This window comes from Salmo salar, chromosome 05, assembly GCF_965601325.2.
Source record: "Salmo salar chromosome 05, fSalSal1, whole genome shotgun sequence".
Taxonomy (NCBI): domain Eukaryota; kingdom Metazoa; phylum Chordata; class Actinopteri; order Salmoniformes; family Salmonidae; genus Salmo; species Salmo salar.
This window is the reverse complement of record NC_138295.1, coordinates 52,039,494-52,067,052: the sequence shown is the minus strand read 5'-3', so window position 1 is coordinate 52,067,052 and position 27,559 is coordinate 52,039,494. Positions and strand designations below refer to the sequence as shown.

General features: G+C 42.5%; 2 protein-coding genes across 2 annotated transcripts in view; one reads left to right on the top strand and one right to left on the bottom strand.

Moving 5' to 3' along the window:
• LOC106605061 (plectin) overlaps positions 1–27,559 on the bottom strand; it is a 240,151-nt gene continuing 212,592 nt past the window's right edge. The window contains exons 46-73 of the mRNA XM_082974927.1: positions 27,206–27,437; positions 26,613–26,839; positions 26,260–26,382; positions 26,058–26,159; positions 23,858–23,959; positions 23,495–23,659; positions 23,078–23,233; positions 22,686–22,883; positions 22,100–22,228; positions 12,124–12,294; positions 11,708–11,863; positions 11,319–11,525; positions 10,989–11,108; positions 10,661–10,830; positions 10,179–10,338; positions 9,832–10,026; positions 9,430–9,555; positions 8,632–8,775; positions 7,934–8,122; positions 7,406–7,520; positions 6,592–6,761; positions 6,152–6,314; positions 5,715–5,869; positions 5,504–5,578; positions 5,233–5,350; positions 4,678–4,832; positions 4,320–4,440; positions 1–4,196 (exon numbers count right to left, since the gene is read on the bottom strand). Coding sequence (XP_082831053.1) covers positions 4,171–4,196; positions 4,320–4,440; positions 4,678–4,832; positions 5,233–5,350; positions 5,504–5,578; positions 5,715–5,869; positions 6,152–6,314; positions 6,592–6,761; positions 7,406–7,520; positions 7,934–8,122; positions 8,632–8,775; positions 9,430–9,555; positions 9,832–10,026; positions 10,179–10,338; positions 10,661–10,830; positions 10,989–11,108; positions 11,319–11,525; positions 11,708–11,863; positions 12,124–12,294; positions 22,100–22,228; positions 22,686–22,883; positions 23,078–23,233; positions 23,495–23,659; positions 23,858–23,959; positions 26,058–26,159; positions 26,260–26,382; positions 26,613–26,839; positions 27,206–27,437 — 4,170 coding nt within the window. The 3' untranslated portion in view covers positions 1–4,170. The remainder of the gene's footprint in view (positions 4,197–4,319; positions 4,441–4,677; positions 4,833–5,232; positions 5,351–5,503; positions 5,579–5,714; positions 5,870–6,151; positions 6,315–6,591; positions 6,762–7,405; positions 7,521–7,933; positions 8,123–8,631; positions 8,776–9,429; positions 9,556–9,831; positions 10,027–10,178; positions 10,339–10,660; positions 10,831–10,988; positions 11,109–11,318; positions 11,526–11,707; positions 11,864–12,123; positions 12,295–22,099; positions 22,229–22,685; positions 22,884–23,077; positions 23,234–23,494; positions 23,660–23,857; positions 23,960–26,057; positions 26,160–26,259; positions 26,383–26,612; positions 26,840–27,205; positions 27,438–27,559) is intronic.
• Positions 14,281–18,041, top strand: LOC106605064 (nuclear factor 7, brain). The gene is made up of 6 exons (XM_014200325.3): positions 14,281–14,736; positions 15,816–15,911; positions 16,002–16,232; positions 16,337–16,359; positions 16,440–16,567; positions 16,668–18,041. The coding sequence occupies exons 1-6, from the start codon at positions 14,341–14,343 to the stop codon at positions 17,195–17,197; spliced, it is 1,404 nt and encodes a 467-aa protein (XP_014055800.2). The 5' UTR covers positions 14,281–14,340; the 3' UTR covers positions 17,198–18,041.

The window sequence follows — 27,559 nt, the reverse complement described above, 5'->3', positions numbered from 1 at the left end:
TTCTTCATTTCATTACAAATGGTTTATTTTACAATAGATTTAAAACATTATTAGTGACATTATTCTACAGTGTTCCTAAATTAGATACCAGAACAAGTGCTGGATATAGAAATTGACATGTACAGTAGAATAATCTGGCTATTGTGTTTTACAGTACATTGAGATCTGTATTGCCCAACATTCTAACATTGAAGCGTAAAATAACAGTGGAATGAATCGTTGTTTGTTTTTCTTAATCAGAACTGCATAAGCCCAAACCGTATTGTGTACACACATGTAAAATACACACTCCACTGCTTTTGTCATATAAGATTTAACCCTTCTTCGACCAGTCTCAATAAAATCGAAAACCCACACTTAACACATACCCACACACACACACACTTGCTAACAGTGGTAACATACACACACTTGCTTACAGTGGTAAGCATACAGTAAACGATAGAGAAGGCAAGCACTATACAAGACTGAGCAGGGACAAGTCCAGATGTCACCTACAGACAAAATAATGTACGGTGTCAATTTTAGGACATCGTCAGCCTCAAGCCTCATCTGTCTGAGGTAGAGTTGAGGGTGTAGACTTTCACAAGTATGTCACCTGATAAACAGTTTTCTTTGGGTCTATAATATTGATAGGAATTGTAGCACCTACACAGTCATGGTGAGTGAAATCAATCCTTTGTCTGATAGTTGTTGTATGCGGAGGTGTAATTGTTTGAGAGACACGTGAGGAACGTTTGCTATAGGTGGGACCTTTTGCTTATATGCCTAGGCTCAAAAGGAAGGAAGAGACATACAGTTGGAAGTCGGAAGTTTACATACGCCTTAGCGAAATACATTTAAACTCAGTTTTTCACAACTCCTGACATTTAATCCGAGTAAAAATTCCCTTTAGGTCAGTTAGGATCACCACTTTATTTTAAGAATGTCAGAGTAATAGTAGAGAGAATGATTTATTTCAGATTTTATTTCTTTCATCACATTCCCAGTGGGTCAGAAGTTTACATACACACAATTAGTATTTGGTAGCATTGCTTTTAAATTGTTTAACTTGGGTCAATAGTTTCGGGAAGCCTTCCACAATAAGTTGGGTGAATTTTGGCCCATTCCTCCTGACAGAGCTGGTGTAACTGAGTCAGGTTTGTAGGCCTCCTTGCTCGCACACACTTTTTCAGTTCTGCCCACAAATTTCCTATGGGATTGAGGTCAGGGATTTGTGATGGACACTACAATACCTTGACTTTGTTGTCCTTAAGCCATTTTGCCACAACTTTGGAAGTATGCTTGGGGTCATTGTCCATTTGGAAGACCCATTTGCGACCAAGCTTTAACTTCCTGACTGATGTCTTGAGATGTTGCTTCAATATATCCACATACTTTTCCTTCTCATGATGCCATCTATTTTGTGAAGTGCACCAGTCCCTCCTGCAGCAAAGCACCCCCACAACATGATGTTGCCACCCCTGTGCTACACGGTTTGTCCCCAAGTGCAGTTGCAAACCGTAGTCGGGCTTTCTTATGGCGGTTTTGGAGCAGTGGTTTCTTTCTTGCTAAGCGGCCTTTCAGGTTATGTCGATATAGGACTCATTTTACTGTGGATATAGATACCGTTGTACCTGTTATCTCAAGCATCTTCACAAGGTCCTTTGCTGTTGTTCTGGGATTGATTTGCACTTTTCGCACCAAAGTACGTTCATCTCTAGGAGACAGAACGTGTCTCCTTCCTGAGCAGTATGACGGCTGTGTGGTCCCATGGTGTTTAAACTTGCGTACTATTGTTTGTACAGATGAGCGTGGTACCTTCAGGCGTTTGGAAATTGCTCCCAAGGATGAACCAGACTTGTGGAGGTCTACAGTTGTTTTCCTGAGGTCTTGGCTGATTTCTTTGGATTTTCCCATGATGACAAGCAAATACGCACTGAGTTGAAAGGTAGGCCTTGAAATACATCCACAGGTACACCTCCAATTGACTCAAATTATGTCAATTAGCCAATCAGAATCTTCTAAAGCCATGACATCATTTTCTGGAATTTTTTAACCTGTTTAAATATTTACATTTACATTTAAGTCATTTAGCAAACGCTCTTATCCAGAGCGACTTACAAAATGGTGCATTCACCTTATGATATCCAGTGGAACAACCACTTTACAATAGTGCATCTAAATCTTTTAAGGGGGGGGGGGGGGTTAGAAGGATTACTTTATCCTATCCTAGGTATTCCTTAAAGAGGTGGGGTTTCAGGTGTCTCCGGAAGGGGATGATTGACTCCGCTGTCCTGGCGTCGTGAGGGAGCTTGTTCCACCATTGGGGTGCCAGAGCAGCGAACAGTTTTGACTGGGCTGAGCGGGAACTGTGCTTCCTTAAATACACAGTCAACTTGGTATATGTACATTTCTTGAATTGTTATACAGTACAATTATAAGTGAAATAATCTGTCTGTAAACAATTGTTGGAAAAATTACTTGTGTCATGCACAAAGTAGATGTCCTAACCGACTTGCCAAAACTATAGTTTGTTAACAAGAAATTTGTGGAGTGGTTGAAAAACGAGTTTTAATGACTCCAACCTAAATGTATGTAAACTTCCGACTTCAACTGTAAATTAATATGTTGATTGTGCATAAAATAGTCCGAATTAAGACAGAATGGAAGAAAGAAAGTCAAGATCTCATTGAGAACTACACTTTTGTATTTCGGGAGGGTCACACCCCGTGAAACAGTTGTTCATCGGTAATAAAATAAACGTAAGTCTATTTCTCTAGTCCTAAACACTGAAGCTAAGTGAATTAAATCAGAAAATGTGTCACCACACACACATACAGAACCAAACCGATGCACTGACTGTAGTTCAGTAAATAAAAAGTGCATTTCATGGGGAGAAGTTAATGTGTGAAGAACATAACTTGCCTTTCAAATGTCCTGTCATATAAAACCTCCAGTAACTATACAGCAGTAACATAAAAAGTACATACATCTACAATATCACAGTAATGTTCCACTTAAACATTGAACCCTTAAACATCAAAAGGCAAAACCAAACCTGAGAAAATAATCTCAACAAAATAATAACCCATGCCCATCTTCATACAAGTTTTGATCTTACAATGTAGCATTTAAAACAATACTTTAACAGGACGTTAAAAAGAAACCTTTAACTGACAGTGTAGCTTCAGTTCAGGTTGAAGTTGAAACATGAAATAGCAATGTGGCCCCGCCAGCAGTGTTTCCTTAGCCTGGTCCCAGATCTGTTTGTGCTGGCTTGCCAACTACTCTGGACGTTGTTGGCGAAGCAGTACAAGCAGATCTGGGACCAAGCTAGTGTTTCTATTATGTCATGGGAAAATAATTACAACGGTGAAAGACGATGAAACCATTGGCTGTGTAGGTTTTTGGCGTCATCTTTTGGACGTTCTGTGTCTTGTTACTAAATACAGGGCCTACTCACGTATTTGCATTTGAGCGCATTTTACAGACCCACTCATTTCAAAGGAGAAATGCAGTACACACAGTAACATAAAGGAACTAATTATGACAGTTGATGATGAAATCCTGACTTTATATAGCTTCGAAAATGAAAATCCAGTTGCTGCTAATACACGTGTTTGTTCTTGTAGAGTTTTGTGATTTAGCTTCAGGCCACACCGTTGCTTGATCGCAGCTTGCCCTGACATCATTTCTAAGGGCGCAGGGTAAAACAAATATTGAAGCTAGATTGTAAGCTATACTGATAGCCGTCATGCAATTCGTATCCATGCAGACTGTTCCAGTATCTCTATACTCGGACTCTGTCATATTTGGGAAACCAGTGTTGAAGTTGAATATTGATATAGATGATCGGAATGATGACTATATCAATACAATGACTCAGCGAGGAGTGTAGCGGGATATGACCAGGTTTAGGTCAGAGGTCATGTCCAGATCCCTAGCTGACCAATCAGAGGCTCTCCACAGAGCCTACAAACACAGTCTCTAATAGAGTATCAGGCCCTTTTGTATCACTTCTGAAGGTTGTGGAGTTCCCCTTAGTGGCAGTCTATGGGCTTGTGACTGAGGCCTTGTCTTGTTGGTCTCTCTCTCTCTCTCTCTCTCTCTCTCTCTGGACCCCAAGGCTGTAGTGGAGCTCATCACTGTAGCATTCACATGATGCGCGTAGTGGACATACCTTCCTCATCATGTGGGAAGTCTTTCAGCTTCCTCTTAAAATACAAAAAAACAAAAGCCATTATGTCAATGGAGGGGCTATCATGTTGAACTCATCTGAACAGTACTATAATTGCAAGTCAAATTCCGTTCATAGAGGGTTGATTTACTGTACACACCTGATTGTGAAAGAGAATCCTCATCCCCCGCAGTGGAGAACTGTAGATCTGACCCCAGAGCAGCTATGGAGCTCCTGGGCCGGATGCAGCGGTCGCCTGAGAGACTCCTCCGCAGTAAGGCCTGGAACATGGAATAGAGGTGATCAAACCATGATACTAGTCACCTCAATGACATGAATAGGTGATCTTACCTTATTGCTTTGAGGACTATCATACTTCTACAAAGGAGAGTGTGTTGGTTTGGTGCTAGTATAAAGTTACAGTGGTAAGCTTACCTTGTTGGTTTGTAGGCTTATACACAGGTAGTGATAATAGTGTTTTGGGGTTTGGTAGTACACTATGATGGACGTGATCTTACTTTGCGTGTTAGGGGGCTGCTTGGAGCCGAGGCGCTGCTGTAGAGACTCAGGCTGGAGTTGGACCTGCTGACCGTCAGGGTTTTAGACGAGCCTCCTCTCTGGGAGTTGTCGAATAAATACTTCTCCTTTATCTTTAGGTTCGTCCGACCTTTCACTGTGAAATAAATAACAGACATCAATGGTCATTGTGAATCTGGCTTCATTAAAGCAAGCATTTTTTGGAGGATGTAGTGGATGCAACGCAAGTGTAAATGGACTGTATTAAAAGCATACGGAAAGAGCTCTACAGTGCTTCTCAGGTCCCCAGGGGCGCTGTCCCCATGCTTTTGAATGCACTGCTAAAAACTGATACAAGCTGTTCCACTAGCATTGCTATTAAAAAAAATGCTAGCCAGGAGATTCTGGACGTTGCTAAATGACCAGCTAACAAACTTCAAAACGGTTTGGACGAAATGACAACATCCAAGATAAGACGAAAATAAGCTAAAAGTTAAAACCTTATATTTGAGAATTATTTAACAATCAATGCAGTCCTACTTTAAGTCTCCACTAACCTCTACAAGGGTCATTCTTGACCAGGAATTCATCAAGTGCTGTCCAACCTCCTCCCACTCGTACCATCAGGGTACTGCGCAGGATGCGCACCATCCGCAACTGTTGGGAATCCCCAAACTACAGCAGAGACCAACGAAAAACATAACTGGTTTCAATAGTCTGGCATTAACAACCCTATAACCAAAGTATTCACTGGGTTCAGTTCAACACATGTTCCTTGTTACAATGATCGACATACAATCAAAAGGTCAAAGGTTTAAGGTCCCTCACCCTGTAGCGGTTGGCACTGATCTGCTCCACCTGGAACCTCTTGGGACAGTTGCACTGAGACACCTGTCGACTCACCTGAGGGAGATACGGGAGTCAGTCAGTCAGATAACGTTCATCAAACACAGCTGTGTTTAGGTGTAATACGTGGAACTGTATGCTGTTACACCTTTGAAGATCATGGGCATGAAAACAACTCTGGGAGACATTTTACCTCCTCATTGATCTGATCGGCATCTAGCGTCCTCCTGTAGGGATCCCGGCTGGGATGGAGGGCACTCACAAACTCATAGTAGTCAATGAAGCCGTCCCCATTCATGTCAAAGATATTAGCCACTGCATTCATCTCCAGGGAGTTGGTGGGGAATTCTAAAAAGGTAATATGTGGATTTGTTCATGTGGATTTGTTTAAGTTTTAGACTTTGAATCAGTGATGGGAGATGACATTTAAATAACATTTTAATAACAGACTGATCGAAGGTTTCTGCTGATTAATTAAGGCCATCGTTCTCTCCAGGACATTAGTACCAAGTGGCAGTTTTATACACAAATCAAATCAATAATGAATGGGCGATGATATTGATTAAATGGATATAGGGTTTGAGTGACAGACGCTGAGAGGCTAGGAGTGGGTATGAGGGCAGGGCTTACTGGATGCCAGGACATTGTCGATTAACTCCTTCTTGCTGATTCGTCCATCCTGGTCCCTATCGATGTTTCGGAACACATCTAGGATCCGAGACTTGAGGTGGCTGATCCACTGCATGTAGCGCTTGCGCCAGACGTTGAAGTCAAAATTCGCAAATTCCTCCATCTGTTTGTTGAAAATCAATAATATTAGTGTCAAATAACATTAACACTGTACATAAAGTAATTTAGATCCAGATTTGAAGCTATTGAAAGGGAAACTCGGTAACACTTCTGAATACACTCTTCATAATGCATTTTTACTTATTAACTAATGCACTTTAATGCACCAATAGCTGCTCACAAACGTTTACAACTACGTTCATAAAGCATGTATGGGAACGCAGCATACCGCTGTGAAGCAAAGAGTTAACACATAGCTGGCAGTATGTTGTGCCAGTCACCTCTTGGAGTCTCTGCTCGTGCTGCTCTAGGCAGCCCTGTCTGGCCAGAGCCAGGAGCCAGAGTTTCTGCCAGTGGCTGACCAGCTGACTCAGCTGAGGGGTCTGAGGGTCCAGGTTCTCCAGGGGGAGAGGGACTACTGTAGGCTGGAGTTTCAGAGTGCTCCTCCTCTCTGGAGCAAACACAGGAAGATGGATACCTCAATTAGCTTAGTATCTAACTTCAAGGAGCATTGTACATAAAAACAATTTAAAAAAATGCTTTATCTCAATATCAAATCATTTCTGGGGAACAATGAAGTACCTTACTGTGGTCAAAAATATACAAAAACAGCAAAGAGGAATTTCTCAAGCAAGAATTTAGCAAGGACTGTCTGGGAGTGGTATGATTGGGTGGAGGGGGGACTGAAAAGGAGCAGTTACTGGCAGAGAGGTTTGGAACTCTCTTTAGTCTTTTAAGTAATTTACCGCCCGGTGATGCCGATAGGCAGGCCAAAACTCAATCCCATCAAAATAGGCAGAACTTTCAGGTGGTCTTTTCACTAAAAAGGCATTATCATCATTTTCACAATTTCACACTATTATTCCAACTTCATATTGTGGAAATATATACAGTATAAAACACAAGACAATTAATTACATGTTTGACTACATTGGGCCTTTAATGTAAAATCTGTCCATGTTTGACATAATCCTTCAAAAAATGTGCACGTCAACATTTTAATATGGCTCAGATTAGTGCTGTAAGTAAAACAGTTATTCAATAATATACAAAGTCCCTAAGCCAACAGGTTGCAAACCCTAACCCTTCACTTACTTGTCAGTGCCTTGCGGCACGGCGAAGCCTGCTGTTTGGGGATCAGCTTCTGTTTGCAGGATTTTGTGGCATGTTCTACATCTGGTCGTTTTCGGTTCAGCTCCTCCATGAATACCTGGAGAGAGGAATGGTGAGTTATTATTTGAGTCTTAACTAAAAAGAAGTTGAGTCTGTAAAGAAAAAAATCAATAGTATTTTGTGAACTAATACCCGCACTTGACTTTTTCCCCCTTAATAGCTCTGACTTTGCTGATAGCTACTTTATTGAGGGAAAATGTCCTTACTATGTGATATGTGGTTGTCCCATAAAGCTATCTTAAAATGAATGCACTAACTAACTGTAAGTCGTCTCTGGATAAGAGTGTCTGCTAAATGACTAAAATGTCAAATGTAAATGTATTTGGTAATTGTATACTGTGTGAATTGCAACTGTTTAGCTGTGTTTGTTAGTCCTGTGCACTGTATGGTTTGTAGCTCGTAGAGAATCTATGGTTTGGGTCTGTGAAACTCTGTGTTTATGTACTATACCATGTGTTGGACGATGAGTTCCTGGTTGTGTTCTATGCTCTCAGCCGGTGGCTCCTGGTCTCTGAGGTTGAGGGCCTCCTCGGCGGATGAGATCCAGTCCAGTACGCGCTGCAGCTTCTCCCGCTCAGCCTCCAGAGCAGACAGGCTGGCCTGGATCCTCTGGCCCTGCTGCTGGGCCCAAGTCTGCACCTGAATCAGAGAGAGAGAGAGAGGGAACACCAGCAAAAAGTTATACCTGGATTCTGTATTCAGCAATCAGCAAGACCACCTAACAGAAAAGGACTAACTGCAGACCGACTGACTGCAGATTGACTGACAGGCTGTCTGGCTGGCCGACTCACTCATTCCCTTTGCACCGGCTAGCACTTCACAGGCAGCAACAAAAACACAATTCATCTTCAAAATGGATAAAACATTCACCGTTTTTTTTTGTGGGGGATGGTCAATGTAAATATAACCTAGCGTAGCAGGTGCAGAAAGACACCTGAGCAGAGATCCCACTTCAGTTTTTAGGGGAAGCAGAAGTTTGGCTGTAAAATACTGTATCCCTGAAAACCGGATCTCAGTGTTTTCTGGTGGCTCCGCAAAGGCAAATTTAAATACCTCAAAGAAATAAGGCTACACCGATACAACGCTTAAGTCATAGTCATTATATTTTTGTCCTACGTAAAGTCCTAAGTAGGTAAGAGTGGACTCACCTCTTCGTAGCGGGTCTTGGTGACGCTGATCCAGGACTTGAGTGTGATGATGGAGTCTGGGTGACAGGAGGACAGGATTTCCTCACTCAGACACCGGATGCTCTCTAGCTCCATCTCCTGGAAGCTCAGGGAATTGATTGACTCCTGGACACACGGCACAAACACAGAGCTCATTACACCGCCTGTCTACTGGGTAATGCCATCAAACTATAAAACTATGAGTAAATACAAAATTATCTGAAGCTTGGCATCTTGAAAGTCAGTAAAACTGAAAAGGCAACCACAAAACTGAAACTACCTCCCTCCAGCCATCTGAGTCCATCTTTCAGTCTAGCCCTACCTCTTCATCATGGTCTACCCTTAACCCCACTATCCTCACACACTCTTCTCAAGCACCCACTATCGTCCACTTACTCACAGACACACACAACACCTGCTCACTCAGTCATGCACTGACACATCACACCTTTTCCCTTCCTTGAGCCCAGACCCTACTCTTTGTTTCACGTTTATGTCCTTTTGCTTAGTTTGGCATTGTTTTGTTTTGATTTCAGTTTCTTGTTTTTCATTTCTACAATTTTAAAGCAACTTTGGGTTCTTGAAAAGCGCTTTATAAATACCATGAACTATTATTATTAATATAATTATTATTATTATTATCAAAAGCTAGATAAAGCATCAGGCTTTTATAACTTGTATCTTGCAACCTCTACAAGCCCTGCTATGAATTGTTATTATGCTATTTATGCACCTTAATAATGGAGGCTACAGTGATATTAGGTCGAAATGTCTACCTACCTCATGTTGTTTGCGAAAGGCCAGCAGAGCTTCCTCCTCCTCAGGGATGACCCCGTACTTCAGCACCCTCTCTGCCTCCGCCAGATGCTCCAGGAAGGAGTGGACCAACCTGTCAAACTTCTCAGCCTGACAGAGACACACATATGAAAGGACAATAAGATAAACTGTCCTTAATAGAAAGACAAGTCATAAATCATTATACCTGCAGGCTTTAAGTAAAGTGTTTAGGAAGGATATACTTTATTGTCCAAGAGGGGGGAAAATGACTTGGACAATTTCTGGGGGCTCATCCGAGATGTGATCTTTGATATACCCCGTCCATACTGTACAAGTACATTACTTAACACTGAAGATAAGTCAAATATGATCGTAAAATGTGAATAAGACAGTATGGTGAGTTACCTGTTGAAGGGCTGCCTCCAGCCTGGCCTGCTTGGATACGGACAGTTTACACACATCCTCCCAGCGTCCCTCCAATTCGTCCATCTGCTCCTGCAACCAATGGGCATCAGCAGTGCTGCTCCTGGTCAGGTCCCTCACCGAGCGCTTCAGGGTCCTAATGCACCCGGCTCGCTTCCCCAACTCCTTCTGGAACACCTGAGAAACAAGAGCGTCCAAGAGAATGTCAGCTTGAGAGGAATTTCATACCCTGTATTGCTGTCATACCTCAAGAAAGGTATTGTTATGGTGTCCATAGGAAAGCCTCAATATCTTATCGAATCACATACACAGAATATCTAAAAAATGACCTTGTGCTTGTCGATCAGATTGTTGACCATGTCTTTTTCCCCACCGACAGGTACGTCTTCAGCCAGCTGTGGCTCTGCTCTGTATAACCAGTCATTCAAGGCTTGAAGAGCATCTGTGAATCTGCCTGAAAACAGCAGTGCCTCCTCCAGTTTGTGTTGCCTGAGGAAAATGTTATTTGATCATATACTCTGTCAAAGTTGGCCAACCGTGTTGCCCAAATTGATTTCCGGTCACAATCCACTCCCTATCCCTACCCTTGGCTTTGATGTTTGTAGATCCCTTCAATGTTTGCAGATCTGTTAGGTGGAAGCAAAATTGTGGATAGTCCACAACTATTTGGATTGAACCTATCCTATCCCTTCAGGTCTACAGATATCAAAGGCCTAGGGTAAGAGGTAGGGAGCAAATTGGGACCAGTATTTAAAATAATTTTAGCTGTGTGGAAATGCCATTTCCTTCAGCAGTGCATTGTGTCCCTCACCTTTCCATGGATTTGCCACTGATGGTATCCCATGAGTCCCGGAGCTCAGAGAGCAGGTTCTCCAGGTGCTGTCTGTCCTGGGCGCTCTGAGACCTCTCATGGAGGCCCCGCCCACTCTTTAGAGTGGCCTCGTACATAGGTCGCTTCGAACGCAGAAGCTTCTGGAAGTCCTAGGAGCACACATACAGAAAAATACAGGAATTAAAGGGAAATATGTAATTTTGCTGAACTATCCCATTGACAAAAACAATAGATTTAAATGATACATTCCAAGCTTGAAAAATATTCAGAAGAGCTACAATTATTTATATAATTTCTTTAGGCCTACCTTCTGTTCGGTGAGCTGCAGTTTAATTTCCTCGTGGTCCACAGCGATCTCTTTATGTGTGTCCAGCGTCTGCTCCACCTCAGTCATCCAGTCCACTACGAGGCGCCAAGATTCACTGAACTGAAATATTAGAGGATAACGCGTGCTTGTTATCATGAGTGCCCTTCTAAATTGGACTATTGAAACTGAGGCATTAAGACTGTTTGGAGGGTTACGATGAGTTAATAGACCGAGGATGTCGGGGAAAAAATTATAATGTGGGGTGGAAAATACAGAATAGTTCATAATTACCAAAAAAACTATATTTCAGAGATGGTTCTGTATCTATACCTGTTTTGCATTCTTCTTGACGTCCTCTAGTGTTCGGCCCCTCTCTGTGGTGCGCTGGTGAAGTTTCCTGTAGCGGTCCTGTACGGTCATGATCAGGTTGTGAACCACGTCACAGTCCTCCTTCCTGCTCAGCTCGGTCAGCCTGGAGCCTGCAGTCTCCACCACTGTCTTCTTCTCACTGTAGCAGTTCACCTCACTCACCAGAGTCTGAGGCGGGAAATACACTATGATTTATCATATACACACACAGGCATCACTCGCACATGCACACACATATGCACAAACACATACTCTCACACACATAGACACACAAATGCATGTGCACATGCATGCTAATACACACAAACACAAACTCACATGCAGGCACTCACACACACACACAAACCCACCCGGTGGTCTTGAAGCTGGCCACAGACTGTGTCCAGGACGAAGCTGGGGGCAGGCAGGACTCCTATGGCCTCCTCATACTTGGCCATCCTGGTCAGCAGCTCCTGAACATTACTGTGGAACTCCTTCGCCAGGCTCAACCCTTCGGTTAGCTTAGCCTACGAACAGAACAGATATCACACTTTTACTCGGGTCATCATGTTCTTAGGCCCCTCGTCGGTGTCACTTAGCCTGGTCCCAGATCTGGGTTGGAAGAAAACTGACTGAAAAAGGGAGGGACTACCTGAACTTATCCAGTAAGAAATGCTCCTTTTCGTTGCATGCCCTAATCAACACAACCCTGTATGTAATGTTGACAATGGTCAGAGGAGTTGGCTAAAGCACATAGATCTGGGAGCAGCCTAAGTCTCACTCTCACCTTGCGATCCTGTACTTTCCCGTAGACGGTAGCCCACTTCTGCTCCAGGATACAGAGGCTGTGTTCAGTGCTGGAGCCCCGGGTCACATTGCTGCTCTCCAACATCCTGTGGATGGCGTTCCTCACGTCTGTGTAGGCATGGAGCTTGGAGTCCATCTCGTTACACAGCTCCTGGGGCGGTACAGAGAGGGAAGAGGGGGCGTTTAAAAGAGTTTGACGTAGACCTAGTGGTTTACGTAGCGGGCTCCGGACGACATCCCCTTGCAATGGGGGATTGAACCCTGCTCAGCATCCACTATGTCCACTTATATACAGTACGTCTCCCACTTTCCTTTCAAACTGATATATATATTTTTTAATGGACAAAATATTATTCTTTATGTATGCAGTCAAATGTCCATCTACTAACTAGTTACTGTCCACCGTAACTGCGTAGAACAGGAGAGAAATAGCCTATTGACTAATTGTCATCTTTTTGCAAATCGGTTGATATGAGGCTGCAAGGACACCGTTGTAATCTATTGATAACAATGTTGAATATGCTCTCAGAGCCATCGGCATCAATACCTTCTGTCTCTCCAGAGTCTGTGCAGCAGGAAGGAGCTCTACAGCACAGTGGCATTGTGACATTGAACAAAGATGATTAGGACATTTTGGGACTGGCACTGAGCACTAGCACCCGGTCCTCTCTCAGGACCCTCTGGGGAGTGCCAGTGTTGTAGTACTCAAGTCCACTTTAGCAACTTGATTACAGCACTAGGCACAACACACTGCCTGGCTGTCAGCTCAAGAGGAAGATTATTTTGGGACAGGCACTGGGCTCTAGCACCCTCTCCTGTTCCCAGGACCCTTAGGGAAGTGCACAACACACTAACACTCTGTACTGTCCGCTCCGTAACACCCTGAGAGTGGTGTGAGACTGGTGGAGTGGTCTTGATGCTCCCCAGAAGGCATCCGTCACTGAGACTAGTCCCAGGGATAATAGTAAGAGAGAGCACTATGTCAAACTGCCTAAGCTCATTAGAACCTAGGGGTATTGACAGCCATCCTCAGCACCAATAAGGCTCCTAGCTGCCTGGGAGGGAGAACATTGGACAGTGTGAGATAAATAATGAATCACTAAGCCTGGGTCCATCGCATTGCCTGCCTGCCACTCCATCTTAAAGAAAGAGAGATGGCAGACAATAACATTTAGTAGAAGCTCTTGGAACTGCTTGCTAAAAAGATTAAAGCATACCTTGGGACAGGTTTACCCTGAATGGGATTCACTGTGACTTTTTCCACCAAATTTTAAAGGTAAAATGTTACATACTGTATTACAACAGTGTCATGAGGTGACCATGTCTTTATTTTTACGCCGTTTTAAGCAATACCTTCAGAATTTCCATGTCTTCACCATTAATAACCATTGCTTTTTGCAATGTCTGGATACTTACTGACATCCAGTGGTAAAGAGGTGTGCTCACATAGGTAAAAGTCCTCACAAAATGGTAGTTTTTGTTGTTTTATGTCACTCTAGTATGAATTAATGAGTAACATTTTATTTTCGTGTCAAATCGCCATTTGGCAACTCATCCCTTATGGGATTAATTGGCACATAAACAAACATTACAATAATTCACTGTGGTAATTCAATTTCTTCTTCTGGTGTTCTCTGCATTACGCATCGCATAAAGAGTGAAAAATGTAAGGTAAAAATCAATACATAATAGTAAATAAGGTTATTCAAACATTTCAAAAATATACATACATAAATGCATACATACACACTGTATATATACACACACACATACGTACATACATACCATATACAGATAAATAAATACAGAAAAAAAGAAACAGAAGGCATTTGAACCCAGTCTGGCACAAAGAGAAGATTTATGTGGGAGACAAGCCTATGCACAATCTATATACACACATTTACCACATAGAAGCTAAATATATGTACAATTTAATTATAGGTATCCCATTTATTTATTCCAGGCTTTTAACTAAATATTCCGCAAACTGAAACACACAATGGACAAAAAAACATAGTAGTTTGTACAATATTTTGCCTATCGGTAGGTACTATACTGTACATACGTCCAAGCCTGAGTTTCTGCACGGAGGCAGAGTGAGTTTAGTTTCTGTTTCGTTTCTTGGTAACTTGTGGGTGAGGTCCATTTCAACCAACGGGGAAAGAATAGCACAGACGATCCCTGTGTGTGAAAAAGAATGGCTGCCAGTTTGTCTCTCTGGGAGGAGCACCTCTCTTGTCCCATTTGCTGTGACATCTTCAGGAACCCTGTGGTCCTCAAATGCAGCCACAGCTTCTGTGAGGAGTGTCTGCAGAAATACTGGAAGGATATGGAGAATCCGCTGTGTCCCGTATGCAAAAAAGAGTGTTCATCTGACGAGCAGAGTTTAAGCCTCGCCTTAAAGAGTCTCTGTGATTCCTTACAGAAGGGGGGTGAAAACATCAGATCTGATAACAACTGCCAGCAGCATGGGGAGAAACTTCAAATCTTCTGTTTCGACGATAAACAGCCCATCTGCGTTGTCTGCTACACATCAAAAAAACATAAAGGTCATGACTGTTATCCCATTGAGGAGGCTGTGCCTGATTTGAAGGTGAGACCATTTTGTAAACTTTTTGTTTACTTTGCTTTCATTTAACTGGCAATGTATCTCCCTCAGTGACAAAACCAATTGCTTAATCAGCTTAATTGTCTGAGTTGAGTGGACTTCAAAAAAAAAAATGTAGCTGAATTTGAAAAAGCTTGTTGCGTAAAATTGCAAGTTCATGTTTGCTTGTGGAAGGCAATGACGAAAGACACTGCACAAACGCGCCTTCATTTTTGACATTGATGAGGAGAGCACAGCACCAGAGAGGATGAAAACCACTATCTACTGTCTTTGAGAGCACAATTTCCGTTGGTCTTGTCTTGTGAGGAGTATATCTGTCTGTAATAAAACCCTTTTGTGGGGAAAAACTTCTGATTAGCTGGGCCTGGCTCCCAAGTGGGTGGGGCTTAATGAATACATTAGGGCCTAATGAATTTATTTCAATTGACTGATTTCCTTATATGAACTGTAACTCAGTAAAATCGTTGAAATTGTTGCATGTTGCTTTTATATTTTTGTTCAGTTTAAATTATACACCGGATAGGTGCAGTGAAATGTGTTTTACGGGATCTGCCATAGTAGTACGGCGCTCCTGGAGCAAATTAGGGATTAAAAGTCCCTCGCTCAAGGCCACCGACAGATTTTTCTCACCTCGTCGGCTCGGTTATTCGAACCAGCGACCTTTCAGTTACTGGCAAAGGGGTAACATCCCGGCTCTATGCACATATACTGCACCCTGCAGGGTTCAATCCCTGACATCATCTTTCCAACTTTTTATCCCACTCTTATTTAGCACAAAAAAAGAGATTAGAGGGCTTCAGGTTATTCAACACAAAAACCCAAAGCAACCAACCAGATGCAATACGATTTCTAGTTACATTTGGGCATGTTGAATTGTATTTTCACTCAACCTAAAATTCAAACAAATTTGTGAATGTTGGTTGAGCTAATACGCCCAAATGTTGCGCAAACAAAAAAATGCTATTGCATCTGGTTGCCTTGGTTTTTGAAGCTGAATCAACATGGTTTTTTTTACAGTGTGGGTAACTAAATCAGATGTTTGACAATTATCACTTCCAATCTAGAGTGAAATCCAGGCTGTGGTTTCCACTTTGAAGAGCAAACGAGAAAACAAGAACACAGCCAAGATGTGTCATCAAAGCTGGGTGGAGCACATAAAGGTAGCTGTTATAATGCATTTTAATTAACATCAACATTTGAGTGAGCGTTTGAGCAATGTTGAAAGTTGAGTTGAATATGTTCTTTTGTAGGGCCAGGCCCAATGTGCAGAGGAGCAGATCAGCAGAGAGTTTAAGAAACTCCACCAGTTCCTAGATGAGGAAGAGACTGCTAGGATAGCTACCCTGAGAGAGGAAGAACAGCAGAAATCTGAAGTGATGCAAGAAAAAGCTGAGGCATTGACCAGAGAGATCACAACCCTTTCAGAGACGATTGTAGTTATCGATAAGGAAATGGAAGTTGACAATATCACATTCCTGCAGGTAAGGGGGTCTGTCAAAATGTTAAAAATCCCATTGCTGTGGAACTGTTTCTCTCACAGTCGCCTGATATTAAAAGTGACGTTTGTCCTCGTTCTTTTTTATAGAACTACAAGGCCATACTTAACAGGTAAATCACTTTTTTTTTTAAGTGTCTAAATATTAATAATTTTTCCCATTCCACTGACGCCATCCATTTTTTTACCATAGAGCCGATTGCACATTCCCAGATACTGAAGATACTCAGGTAGTATCAGGAGCATTGATTGACATGGCCAAACATGTGGGATCTCTCAAGTTCAAAGTCTGGGAGAAGATGTTTGAGTTTGTTGACTACAGTGAGTGCATTTTTCCCGCCAAAATGGGTTTCTCTACTGTATGTCTCCCACCAATATAGTTCAATATTAATATACAACATCTCTGCATACATCCCTATAGCTCCTGTGACCATGGATCCGAACACAATGTCCACTAAGTTCACACTCTCTGATGACCTCACCACTATGACATACTGTGACGAGAGGCAGAGTCTCCCAGATAATCCCGAAAGGTTTCATAATGTAGGAGTGTTGGGTTCTGAAGGGTACAGTAAAGGCATCCATTACTGGGATGTGGAGGTTGGAGATAATGATAACTGGATATTAGGAGTAGCCAAAGAGTCCATGCCACGCAAGACGCAAGTCAAAATGGAGCCTCAGAGTGGATTGTGGATCATCAAACACATCAGTGGGAAATACAAAGCAGGTATAAAATCGCACGTCCAGATCAAGGTAGATGAGAGCCCACGAGTGATCCGAGTACTACTGAACTGTAACAAAGGGGAGGTGACATTCTGCGACCTCACCAAGAACACTACTCTGTACACCTTCAAAGACAAATTCACTGAAAAGGTGTTCCCATACTTTAGTAGTGGAAGTAAGATTTGCCCACTGCGCCTTTTTGTAGCGGGAAAGGCGAAAACTAGCTAATTGCCAGGGTCAAGTGAGGACAAAATGTACAAACATATGCAATTATGTAATGACTTTATGTACTGACATTAGCTGGAAGGTTGTGAAAATTGTTTGACTAAAACTCCTCTTAAGGATCGGACCCTTTTCAATTTTCGCCTAAAATGACATACCCAAATCTAACACATTGAAGCAAGGATATGCATATTCTTGATACCATTTGAAATGAAACACTTTGAAGTCTGTGGAAATGTGAAATGAATGTAGAAGAATGTAACACATTAGATCTGGTAAAAGAAAAAACAAAGAAAAAACAACATTTTCTTTGTATTTTTTGTACCATCATCTTTGAAATGCAAGAGAAAGTCCATAATGTATTATTCCAGCCCAGGCACAATTTAGATTCTGGCCACTAGATGGCAGCAGTGTATGTGCAAAGTTTTAGACTGATCCAATGAACCATTGCATTTCTGTTCAAACTGTATCAAGACTGCCCAAATGTGCCTAATTTGTTTATTAATAACTTTTCAAGTTCATAACTGTGCACTCTCCTCAAACAATAGCATGGTATTCTTTCACTGTAATGGCTACTGTAAATTGGACAGTGCTGTCAGATTAACAATAATGTAAGCTTTCTGCCAAGATCAGATATGTCTATGTCCTGGGAAATGTTCTTGTTACTTACAACCTCATGCTAATCGCATCAGCCTATGTTAGCTCAACCGTCCCGTGGGGGACCCACCGATCCTGATAATAAGACACTCTGCCATCTCAGAAGTAATGAACAAGTGCTTTAAGCAGTTGCTACAGTATATAAAAAAATGTAATGTCATTAATCAAAATAAATTATATATGTAAGTTTCAATTGCACCTTCCTAGTCATTCAATGAAAACTTGCATTTACACATTCAAATAAAAGTTTGAATGTACTGTCATTAAAGATATCAACCACTAGATGGGGATATCCAGCTATATAGACATCACTATTGCTCAATGCCACACCGTAAAATGTGCATACAGTCAGAGTAGGTTCCTCTGAGCTGAGACAAAACCTTGTAAAAACCTACAATTACAATACACAGTAGGTTTCAATGAGATACAGGTGGATGGGTAAAGGGGTCTCACCCTATAGTACTATGAATCTCTGAACTTAGATTTCATTTTTTGATCAGGGCACTGGACCGTTTCTGTGGGCAGCTACTAGATAGGTCCAGTGGCGACCTGTCATTCAGGGCAGTTTAGTTTATTTTGTTGTTGCCTGTTTGCATGTTATTTTGGCATTAATACAGTATGTGTCATATCAGTTTGCAAACAATGTAAATTAAAAATATGTCATACATTGAGTCAATAAAGCTGCATACAAACATGGTCTCTTTTTTGCATTCTTGAGTAAGGCAGCTCCAACATGCAGGTGTTTCAGCCTAGCTCAGTGCTTTCTGTGGTGGTGGGGCAGCCAGCAGAATATACGGAGCGTGGGGCTGGTAATGTTCTCTAGTTGCGCTGTAATTGGCTCAATGTTCTTTCACTCATGGGGACACTACGTCACCGCAAAATATACAGGTAGAGCTAGAAAATTCATGCCCCTTGGGTGCTGCCATAGAGTTACATTAGAAGTGCCCATCCAAGACGGCTCAAGGTCATTGGCTACAGATAAAATTACATCAAATCACATATCTACAGTAGCTTTGATTGGATTGATCATGTCAACATCATACTTTCAAAAGTAGCAAGCTAGCAGTCATCATCATGAATCATGTCGACAACCTACTGGCAAATCCTTTTCAATCCTTGTCATATGAAGAGAAATAATGAAGAGAAATTATAGATAAAATGTATCGGTGCTCATCGGCCATTGGATATAAACGTTACACAACAAGTTGGAAATCGCAAATTCAACAATGAGTGGTTTGGAAGGAATCAGTGGCTAACTGTGCAAAGCAATCACTTGCCTGCTATTCAGTGGAGTGGGTGTGTGGTCCAAGTTTGGGTTTAAGGGTCTCTTTTCCAAGTTTAAAAGGATAAACATTTAACATTGGCCATTCTGTCAATCCAGCATAACTTCTGCTGAGCTCAAAACAACTGGAAACTCGGAACTGGGAAATCTCAGACTTCAGTGAGTTCAAGACAACGGGGAACTCTGAAAAATACTAGCTCTGACTCGGTCATCCAACTCAGAATTGCAAGTCGGAACTCGGTCCTCTTTCTAGAGCTTCAACCGGAAGATCACTGACTAGTGGTTAGAGCGTTGGACTAGTAACCGAAAGGTTGCAAGTTCAAATCCCCGAGCTGACAAGGTACAAATCTGTCCTTCTGCCCCTGTACAGGCAGTTAACCCACTGTTCCTAGGCCGTCATTGAAAATAAGAATTTGTTCTAACTGACTTGCCTAGTTAAATAAAGGTAAATAAATAAAAATGTTTCAACCTTGTTTTTTTCAGAGTTCACAGTTGTCTTGAAAGCACCATAAATCCAGAGAGTGCCAGACTTTGATGACAAAATTTGCCCGAAGGACCGCCGCAACACCTTCCTGTTCAAGTAAGCACAGCACAACAAGGTGAGTCCAAAATGTATTGTATGCTGCTGCATGAATGATGTAATATGCCAGGGAGATATGTATACTGTAGCTAAGAAAGTAATACTAAGTATACTGTATGTTGTGTAGTAAGCTGTTAGTAGCCCATGTGCCTCACCCTTACAATGTGGTCCATTTTCCCCTCATAATTTAGCCTACTGTTCTGACTTGGTGGTGCACATGTAGCCTATAGCCTGTTTTAGGGAAATGTAATCATTGAATATTGTAAGAGCTGTCATTGTCTGCTTATACGCCCCCTTTATATATCCTACGGTTATGACTTGGTGTACATGGAGAATACTGTAAGAACGACCCATGTTCTGAATTCTGTCGCTGTACATTTCAAAAGTGCTGAACAAATAGGTACAGTGAATTCGGAAAGCATTCAGACCCCTTGACTTTTTCCACATTTTGTTATGTTACAGCCTTATTGTAAAATGTATTCAATTGTTTGTGTTTTCTTAACAATCTTCACACAATACCTCATATGACAACGAAAAAACAGATATTTTTTTACATTTTTGGTCATTTATAAAAAATAAAATAAAAATTAGAAATATATTATTTACATAAGTATTCAGACCCTTTACTCAGTACTTTGTTTAAGCACCTTTGGCAGCGATTACAGCCTTGAGTCTTCTTGGCTATAACGCTACAAGCTTGGCACACCTGTATTTGGGGAGTTTCTCCCATTCATCTCTGCAGATCCTCTCAAACTCTGTCAGTTTGGATGGTTGAGCGTCAATGCACAGCTATTTTCAGGTCTCTCCAGAGATGATGGATCAGGTTAAAGTCCGGGCTCTGGCTGGGATACTCAAGGACATTCAGAGACTTGCCACTCCTGTGTTGTCTTGGCTGTGTGATTATGTTCGTTGTCCTGTTGGGTGGTGAACCTTCGCCCCAGTCTGAGGTCCTGAGCTCTCTTTTCCCATTCATCTTTCCCTCGATCCTGACTAGTCTCCCAGTCCCTGTCGTTAAAAAACATCCAAACAGCATGATGGTGCCACCGTAGGGATGGTACCAGCTTTCCTCCAGATGTGACACTTGGAATTCAGGCCAAATGGTTCAATCTTGGTTTCATCATGGCAAGCTTGGCAAACTCCAAGCAGGCTGTCATGTGCCTTTTACTGAGGAGTGGCTTCCGTCTGGCCACTCTACCATAAAGACCTGATTGGTGGAGTGCTGCAGAGATGGTTGTCCTTCTGGAAGGTTCTCCCATCTCCACAGAGGAACTCTGGTGTTCTGTCAGTGTGACCATCAGGTTCTTGGTCACCTCCCTGACCAAGGCCCTTCTCTCCTGATTGCTCATTTTGGCCGGGCGGCCAGCTCTAGGAAGAGTCTTGGTGGTTCCAAACTTCCAAAAGGTTACTGTGTCCTTGGGGACCTTAAATGCTACAGAAATGTTTTGGTACCCTTCCCCAGATCTGTGCCTCGACACAATCCTGTCTTGGAGCTCTATGGACAATTCCTTTGACCTCGTAGCTTGGTTTTTACTCTGACGTGCACTGTCAACTGTGGGACCATATATAGAAAGGTGTATGCCTTTCCAAATCATGTACAATCAATTGAATTTGCCAGCGGTGGACTCCAAGTTGTAGAAACATCTCAAGGATGATCAATGGAAACAGGATGCACCTGAGCTTAATTTCAAGTCTCATAGCAAAGGGTCTGAATACTTAAGGTATTTTCTTTATCTTTTTTTATAAATGTGCAAAAAAATAAATATATGTTTTCACTTTGTCATTATGTGGTATTGTGTATTTGTTGATGAGGAAAATGTTTTATTTAATACATTTTAGAATAAGGCTTTAACGTAACAAAATGTGGGAAAATGGAAGGGGTCTGAATACTTTCCGAATGACTATGTCCGCCCTAGCTCGCTCATTAATGCCTTAATCAAAATTACAGATTGCCTCTTATCTGCTCATCATCCCTTCATGCCATAGTTCGTACATCTCAATTGTCAGTTGAAACCATATTTGTTTAAGCAAGTCAGCCATATCAGCTATGTTTTTTTAAAAGGCAGTAAATTATGCTATATGAACTGTTTCGCTGCCAGACAAGGCTCCGCTGATAGCAGTGGTAAGGTGTTGGGACTGCTGTTGAGACTCTGCTGTTGGGACAGCTTTATGTAGTCCCTAACAGTTTGTGGGCACCGTTTGTCACTGTTATAGTGCAATTAATGTGTTGTTTAGAGTTGTGTTTTGTAGTTGTGTGGCTTTGCTGGCATGCATAAAAAAAATATGGGGGGGAGGGGTTTTCCCCACCAAGATTTACATGCTAAAATCGCCACTGGCTAGGTCAGTTATTGAGGTGGGGTAGAGTTGGTGTGCGGTGTTGGGTTGGCCTTACCAGGTGTGCGTTGAGCCTCTCGCTGGCAAAGTCAGGCATCCCCCACACTGTCTTACTGGAGGACAGCCTCAGGTCTGTGTTCTCCAACCACTGAAGAAGATCCTGGATCTCCATGGTAACATCTTGGACCTAGGGTAGAAAAAAATCATAAATACATCTCTGAAAACCATATTCAGAATCATTTAATTATCAATTAATAATCTGTTATGACTGCAATATTTCAGATTCACCCCTAGAGGGCACCACAAAGCAAATAATCATTCAGTACTAGTGATATCGGAATGTTGGGAGAAACCTAATAAGTAGTTTGGCCTAAGAGTCCTAATAAGTAGTTTGGCCTAAGAGTCATAAGTAGTTTGGCCTAAGAGTCCTAATAAGTAGTTTGGCCTAAGAGTTCTAATAAGTAGTTTGGCCTAAGAGTCCTAATAAGTAGTTTGGCCTAAGAGTTCTAATAAGTAGTTTGGCCTAAGAGTTCTAATAAATTTGGCATCTCTTTGCATATGTGATAGTGAATGAGAAAAAGAGATGGAGGGATCATGAAAAATAACCTTTAACTTGCCACTTGGTCTATTCCCAATCTCCTCACCTGACTGAGGTTGTTCTCCAGCTCTAGCTGTCTGCGCTCTGTCTCACAGCGGACAAACTCCCAGCGTTCATTCAGCTGCTCCAGCCGCGGGTGCAGACCGTGAGGGCTGTCCCCAGTCCCCACCTCCAACAGGCCCCGCCCCGCCTGGTTCAAAGACTCCACCGTACGTACGTGGGACATGACATCATTACGCAGCACCTAGAGTGGAGAAGAACATAGCACCACTTGATGACAATACTGTAATACACATCATATTTGCATACAAACATCTTATGCTCAGAGAAATTATCCAATAGTATCATCCTTCCTCAAACACACACACCCATAGGTGTCAGAAGCTTTAAAATGGCATTGATCCCAATACATTGTGTTGATCCATTTAAGTCACAAACCTTGTGTTTGGCCAGCTCTATCTCGCATGCCTGCAGGTCGATGCTGATTGGCCGACTGCCCTGGAGGAGGTCGGCTGTGTGGGAGAGCCAGGTGTGCAGCTCATCCAGAGTGTTCTGGAACTGACCCAGGCCCAGCAGGGAACACTCCAGCTGATGCTGCAACCACAAGCAGTGAAAACACATTAACGCATTGTCCGACCTCTTCAATACCATAACCCTAGCAATTAAAAAAAATACTGAACAGGTGTCGGTTTCCTGAACACAGGCTAAGTCTTATCCTAGACTAAAAAACATCCTCAATGGAATTTCTCCATGGAAAGTGCTTCTTAATCCAGTACTAGGATTAATCTGTGTCTGGGAAACCAGTCCCAGCCAATTGAATTGCACATGTTGATGAGTGATTGAGTGGAGTCTAACCTGTCTGCTGACAGTCTCTGCCTCCAGGCTGTCCCAGCGCTGTCTGAAGTCACACAGGGGAGAGACAGATCCGGGACGCTCAGAGCCTGGAGACAGCCTGCACACAAAGCGGTGGTTCAGGCTCTCCATCTCGATCTTCTTCTGGTATAGCTCCCGTTTAAACTCCTGAGGAGAAACAGCAAATGTTTCAGATATTTTACAGAGCTGGCAATGTAGAAAGATTCAGAATCAGAAAAAGACTCAAAGGTTTAAAGTGACAATTATGGAATGTCTTGCTTATTGCTCCCATGATAAATTATTGGTTTGAGTTTGGGAAAGAGTGGGAGCTCTTCAGTGTGTTCTGTTTGTGTATAGTAGACTCACCTTGAGATCACACAGCTGCTCTTTGACTGACTCCAGGTCAGTTCCTACCAAGAACTCCTCTGTGGATCTCAGCTCTGCTGACTTGAGCCACTCGAAAAGCCCCTGTGAAAAAACAAGAAACTATTTTTATATGCTTAAAAACATAATTTATTCATATGCACACAGTTTGTGTCACAAGAGACTATTAATAGTTGCTACAATTGAAGTTGGAAGTTTACATACATCTTAGGCAAATACATTTAAACTTTGTTAATCCTAGTAAAATGCACTGTTAGGATTACCACTTTATTTTAAGAATGTGAAATGTCAGAATAATAGTAGAGAGAATGATTTATTTCAGCTTTTATTTCTTTCATCACATTCCCAGTGGGTCAGAAGTTTACATACACTCAATTCGTATTTGGTAGTGTTGCCTTTAAATTGCTTAACTTGGATCAAATGTTTCAGGTAGCCTTCCACAAGCTTCCCACAATAAGTTGGGTCAATTGTGGCCCATTCCTCCAGACAGAGCTGGTGTAACTGAGTCAGGTTGGTAGGCTTCCTTGCTCGCACATGCTTTTTCAGTCCTGCCCACACATTTTCTATAGGAATGAGGTCAGGGCTTTGTGATGGCCACTCCAATACCTTGACTTTGTTGTCCTTAAGCCATTTTGCCACAACTATGGAAATATGCTTGGGGTCATTGTCCATTTGGAAGACCCATTTGCTACCAAGCTTTAACTTCCTGACTGATGTCTTGCGATGTTGCTTTAATATATCCACATAATTTTCCTACCTCATGATGCCATCTATTTTGTGAAGTGCACCAGTTCCTCCTGCAGCAAAGCACCCCCACAACATGATGCTTTCACCCCCGTGCTTCATGGTTGGGATGGTGTTCTTCGGCTTGCAAGCCTCCCCCTTTTCCTCCAAACATAACGATTGTCATTATGGTCAAACAGTTCTATTTTTGTTTCACCAGACCAGAGGACATTTCTCCAAAAAGTATGATCTTTGTCCCCATGTGCAGTTGCAAACCGTAGTTGGGCTTCTTTATGGCGGTTTTGGAGCAGTGGTTTCTTTCTTGCTGGGCTGCTTTTCAAGTTATGTCGATATAGGACTTGTTTTACTGTGGATATAGATATTTTGTACCTGTTTCCTCCAGCATCTTCACCATGTCCTTTGCTGTTGTTTTGGGATTGATTTGCACTTCTCGCACCAAAGTACGTTAATCTCTATGAGACAGAACGCATCTCCTTCCTGAGCGGTATGACGGCTGTGTGGTCCCATGGTGTTTATACTTGCGTACTATTGTTTGTACATATGAACGTGGTACCTTCAGTCGTTTGGAAATCTACACATTTTTTTCTGAGGTCTTGGCTGATTTATTTTAATTTTCCCATGATGTCAAGCAAATGCGTACTGAGTTGAAAGGTAGGCCTTGAAATACATCCACAGGTACACCTCCAATTGATTAAAATGATGTCAATTAGCCTATCAGAAGCTTCTAAAGCCAAGACATCATTTTCTGGAATTTTCCAAGCTGTTTAAAGGCACAGTCAACTTAGTGTATGTAAACTTCTGACCCACTGGAATTGTGACACAGTGAATTATAAGTGAAATAATCTGTCTGTAAACAATTGTTGTAAAAATGACTTGTGTCATGCACAAAGTAGATGTCCTAACCGACTTGCCAAAACTATACTTTGTTGACAAGAAATTTGTGGAGTGATTGAAAAACGAGTTAATGACTCCAACCTAAGTGTATGTAAACTTCCGACTTCAACTGTATGTATTTTGAAGTGGTGAAATAACTTCCATATTGAACAATGAAACATGCGATCCTGCTGACTTGTACAAGTGGCGACACTGAGGCTGGCTTCCCAGACCTCGGGTATAGACTGCGCCTCTCACAGTTAACACCATTTGTTTCCCATTGGCAGGGAAGTGCACAGTCTGTCAGTCACTCATCACCAACACTACAGGGAGCTAGAGTCTGGTTTCTGCCATTGCAATGGACATAAAAGACTAGTGGAGTTTATTGTTGGCTGATTGCCACTGCACTGGGGGAGTTAAGAGGAGAAGCGGCAGCCAAGCAAAGCTAAGTGACAATACGGATATGTTAGTGACCGGCTCCCACACACAGACACGCACAAACACACGCAACGAATGCACGCATGCACTACACACGCATGCACGCACACATACTGTACACACGTACCTGCATGGTGTCCTGGTAATGTAGAGCCATCTGTAAAGATTGCTCCAGCTTTTTGTGACACTCACTCCAAAGTTTACTCAGGTTGTTCCATGTGCAGTAGAGCTATGGAGTCAGTGATGTAGTTATTTAGAAACACATAGAAAAATGATTGTCTTACAGAAAATGAATATTAACATAAATGTTACCTCCTCTCACTCCTCACCTCATCTAAGCTCTTGGTGACATCGGGTTTGTCTGTATCCCCACATGCTGACATCAGGTCCATTCCCAGAATGCCAAGCGTGTCCAGGTCCCCCTGTAGACTGTCGATGTCCTCCCTGAGTGTCTGTAAGGCGATATAGTCAGGGGTGAGAGAGCCCACAATGGAATCGGTAAGAAGGGAGATAAATTGAAGTGGACAGCGTAAAGTACATTAGTTGAAATAGATCGTCTTGGATCGTCTTAGTACCTGACAGAGGATGGGGGAAAAAACACATTCACTGGAAATTGTACTGAACTATCTCATTCATCTTAAGCAGCTAAGATCAAACCAACAGCTCCACCGTCCACAGTTACCTGCATGGTCTCCAGGCTCTGGCGGATGGTCTCTGAGTCTGTCCTACTGGCGTTCAGGTCCAGGACAGCCTGTTGGGCATCGTTCAAGCCGGCCGTCACGTCACTAACATCGCTCCAGAACTTGAGGGCCAGGTCCAGCAGGTTGAGCAGCCAGCCATCTCTCTCCTGAGCCTGCCTCTGAGCCTCCTCCCACAGCTGGGTCAGGCCAGACACCCGCTCCTGGATCGCTAGGGAGAACACAGAATAGAGTCATTATAATACATTGTATTTTAGTCATTTAGCTGACACGCATACACATGTCAACTACATGTCACAATCATTGCAAGTCACAGGGACATCACTGTATTTTCTCTCAAATTACTTTCTCTAGACACTCCAAATAAATGTAACCCATTGTAGGTAACCTAAGCAGCATCTCTGTCAAAGGTGTTTCAAGATAAATTCAAGATTCTCCCTCTCCAGATGTGTGCTGCTAAACAGAAAAGCTCCAAATTGATTCAAACAACTCACATAAAAGAAAGTTACACAGCCCTTTATACTCCCAACAATTTAATGCAAAGAACCAACACTTCGGCACTTTGTGAGGAGTGTACCTGTACCGATGGAGGCGTCCCCAGCTGCCTGTGTGTTGGCCAGGAGCTCGTCAGCCTGGGTCCGGATACTCCCTAGGCCCAGCTCCAGCTTGGAGAGCTCAGCCAGGGTGTGCTTGTTGTCCTGTAGCTGCTCCTGGATGCGTGGGGTCTGACCCTGCAGAGAGGCTGTGGACTGCATGTGACCAAGCAGACGATCCAGACTCTCTCTAATCAGCGTCATCCTCTCATTCAACTACAGAGACAAGACACCATTGTGTTACTGGGTGTATGTGATGGTCAAATGTTTACATGTTTCTATGTGTATAATCTATTCTCACAGTATGCAGAGTCTGGCGAGACCGCTATATGTACTGT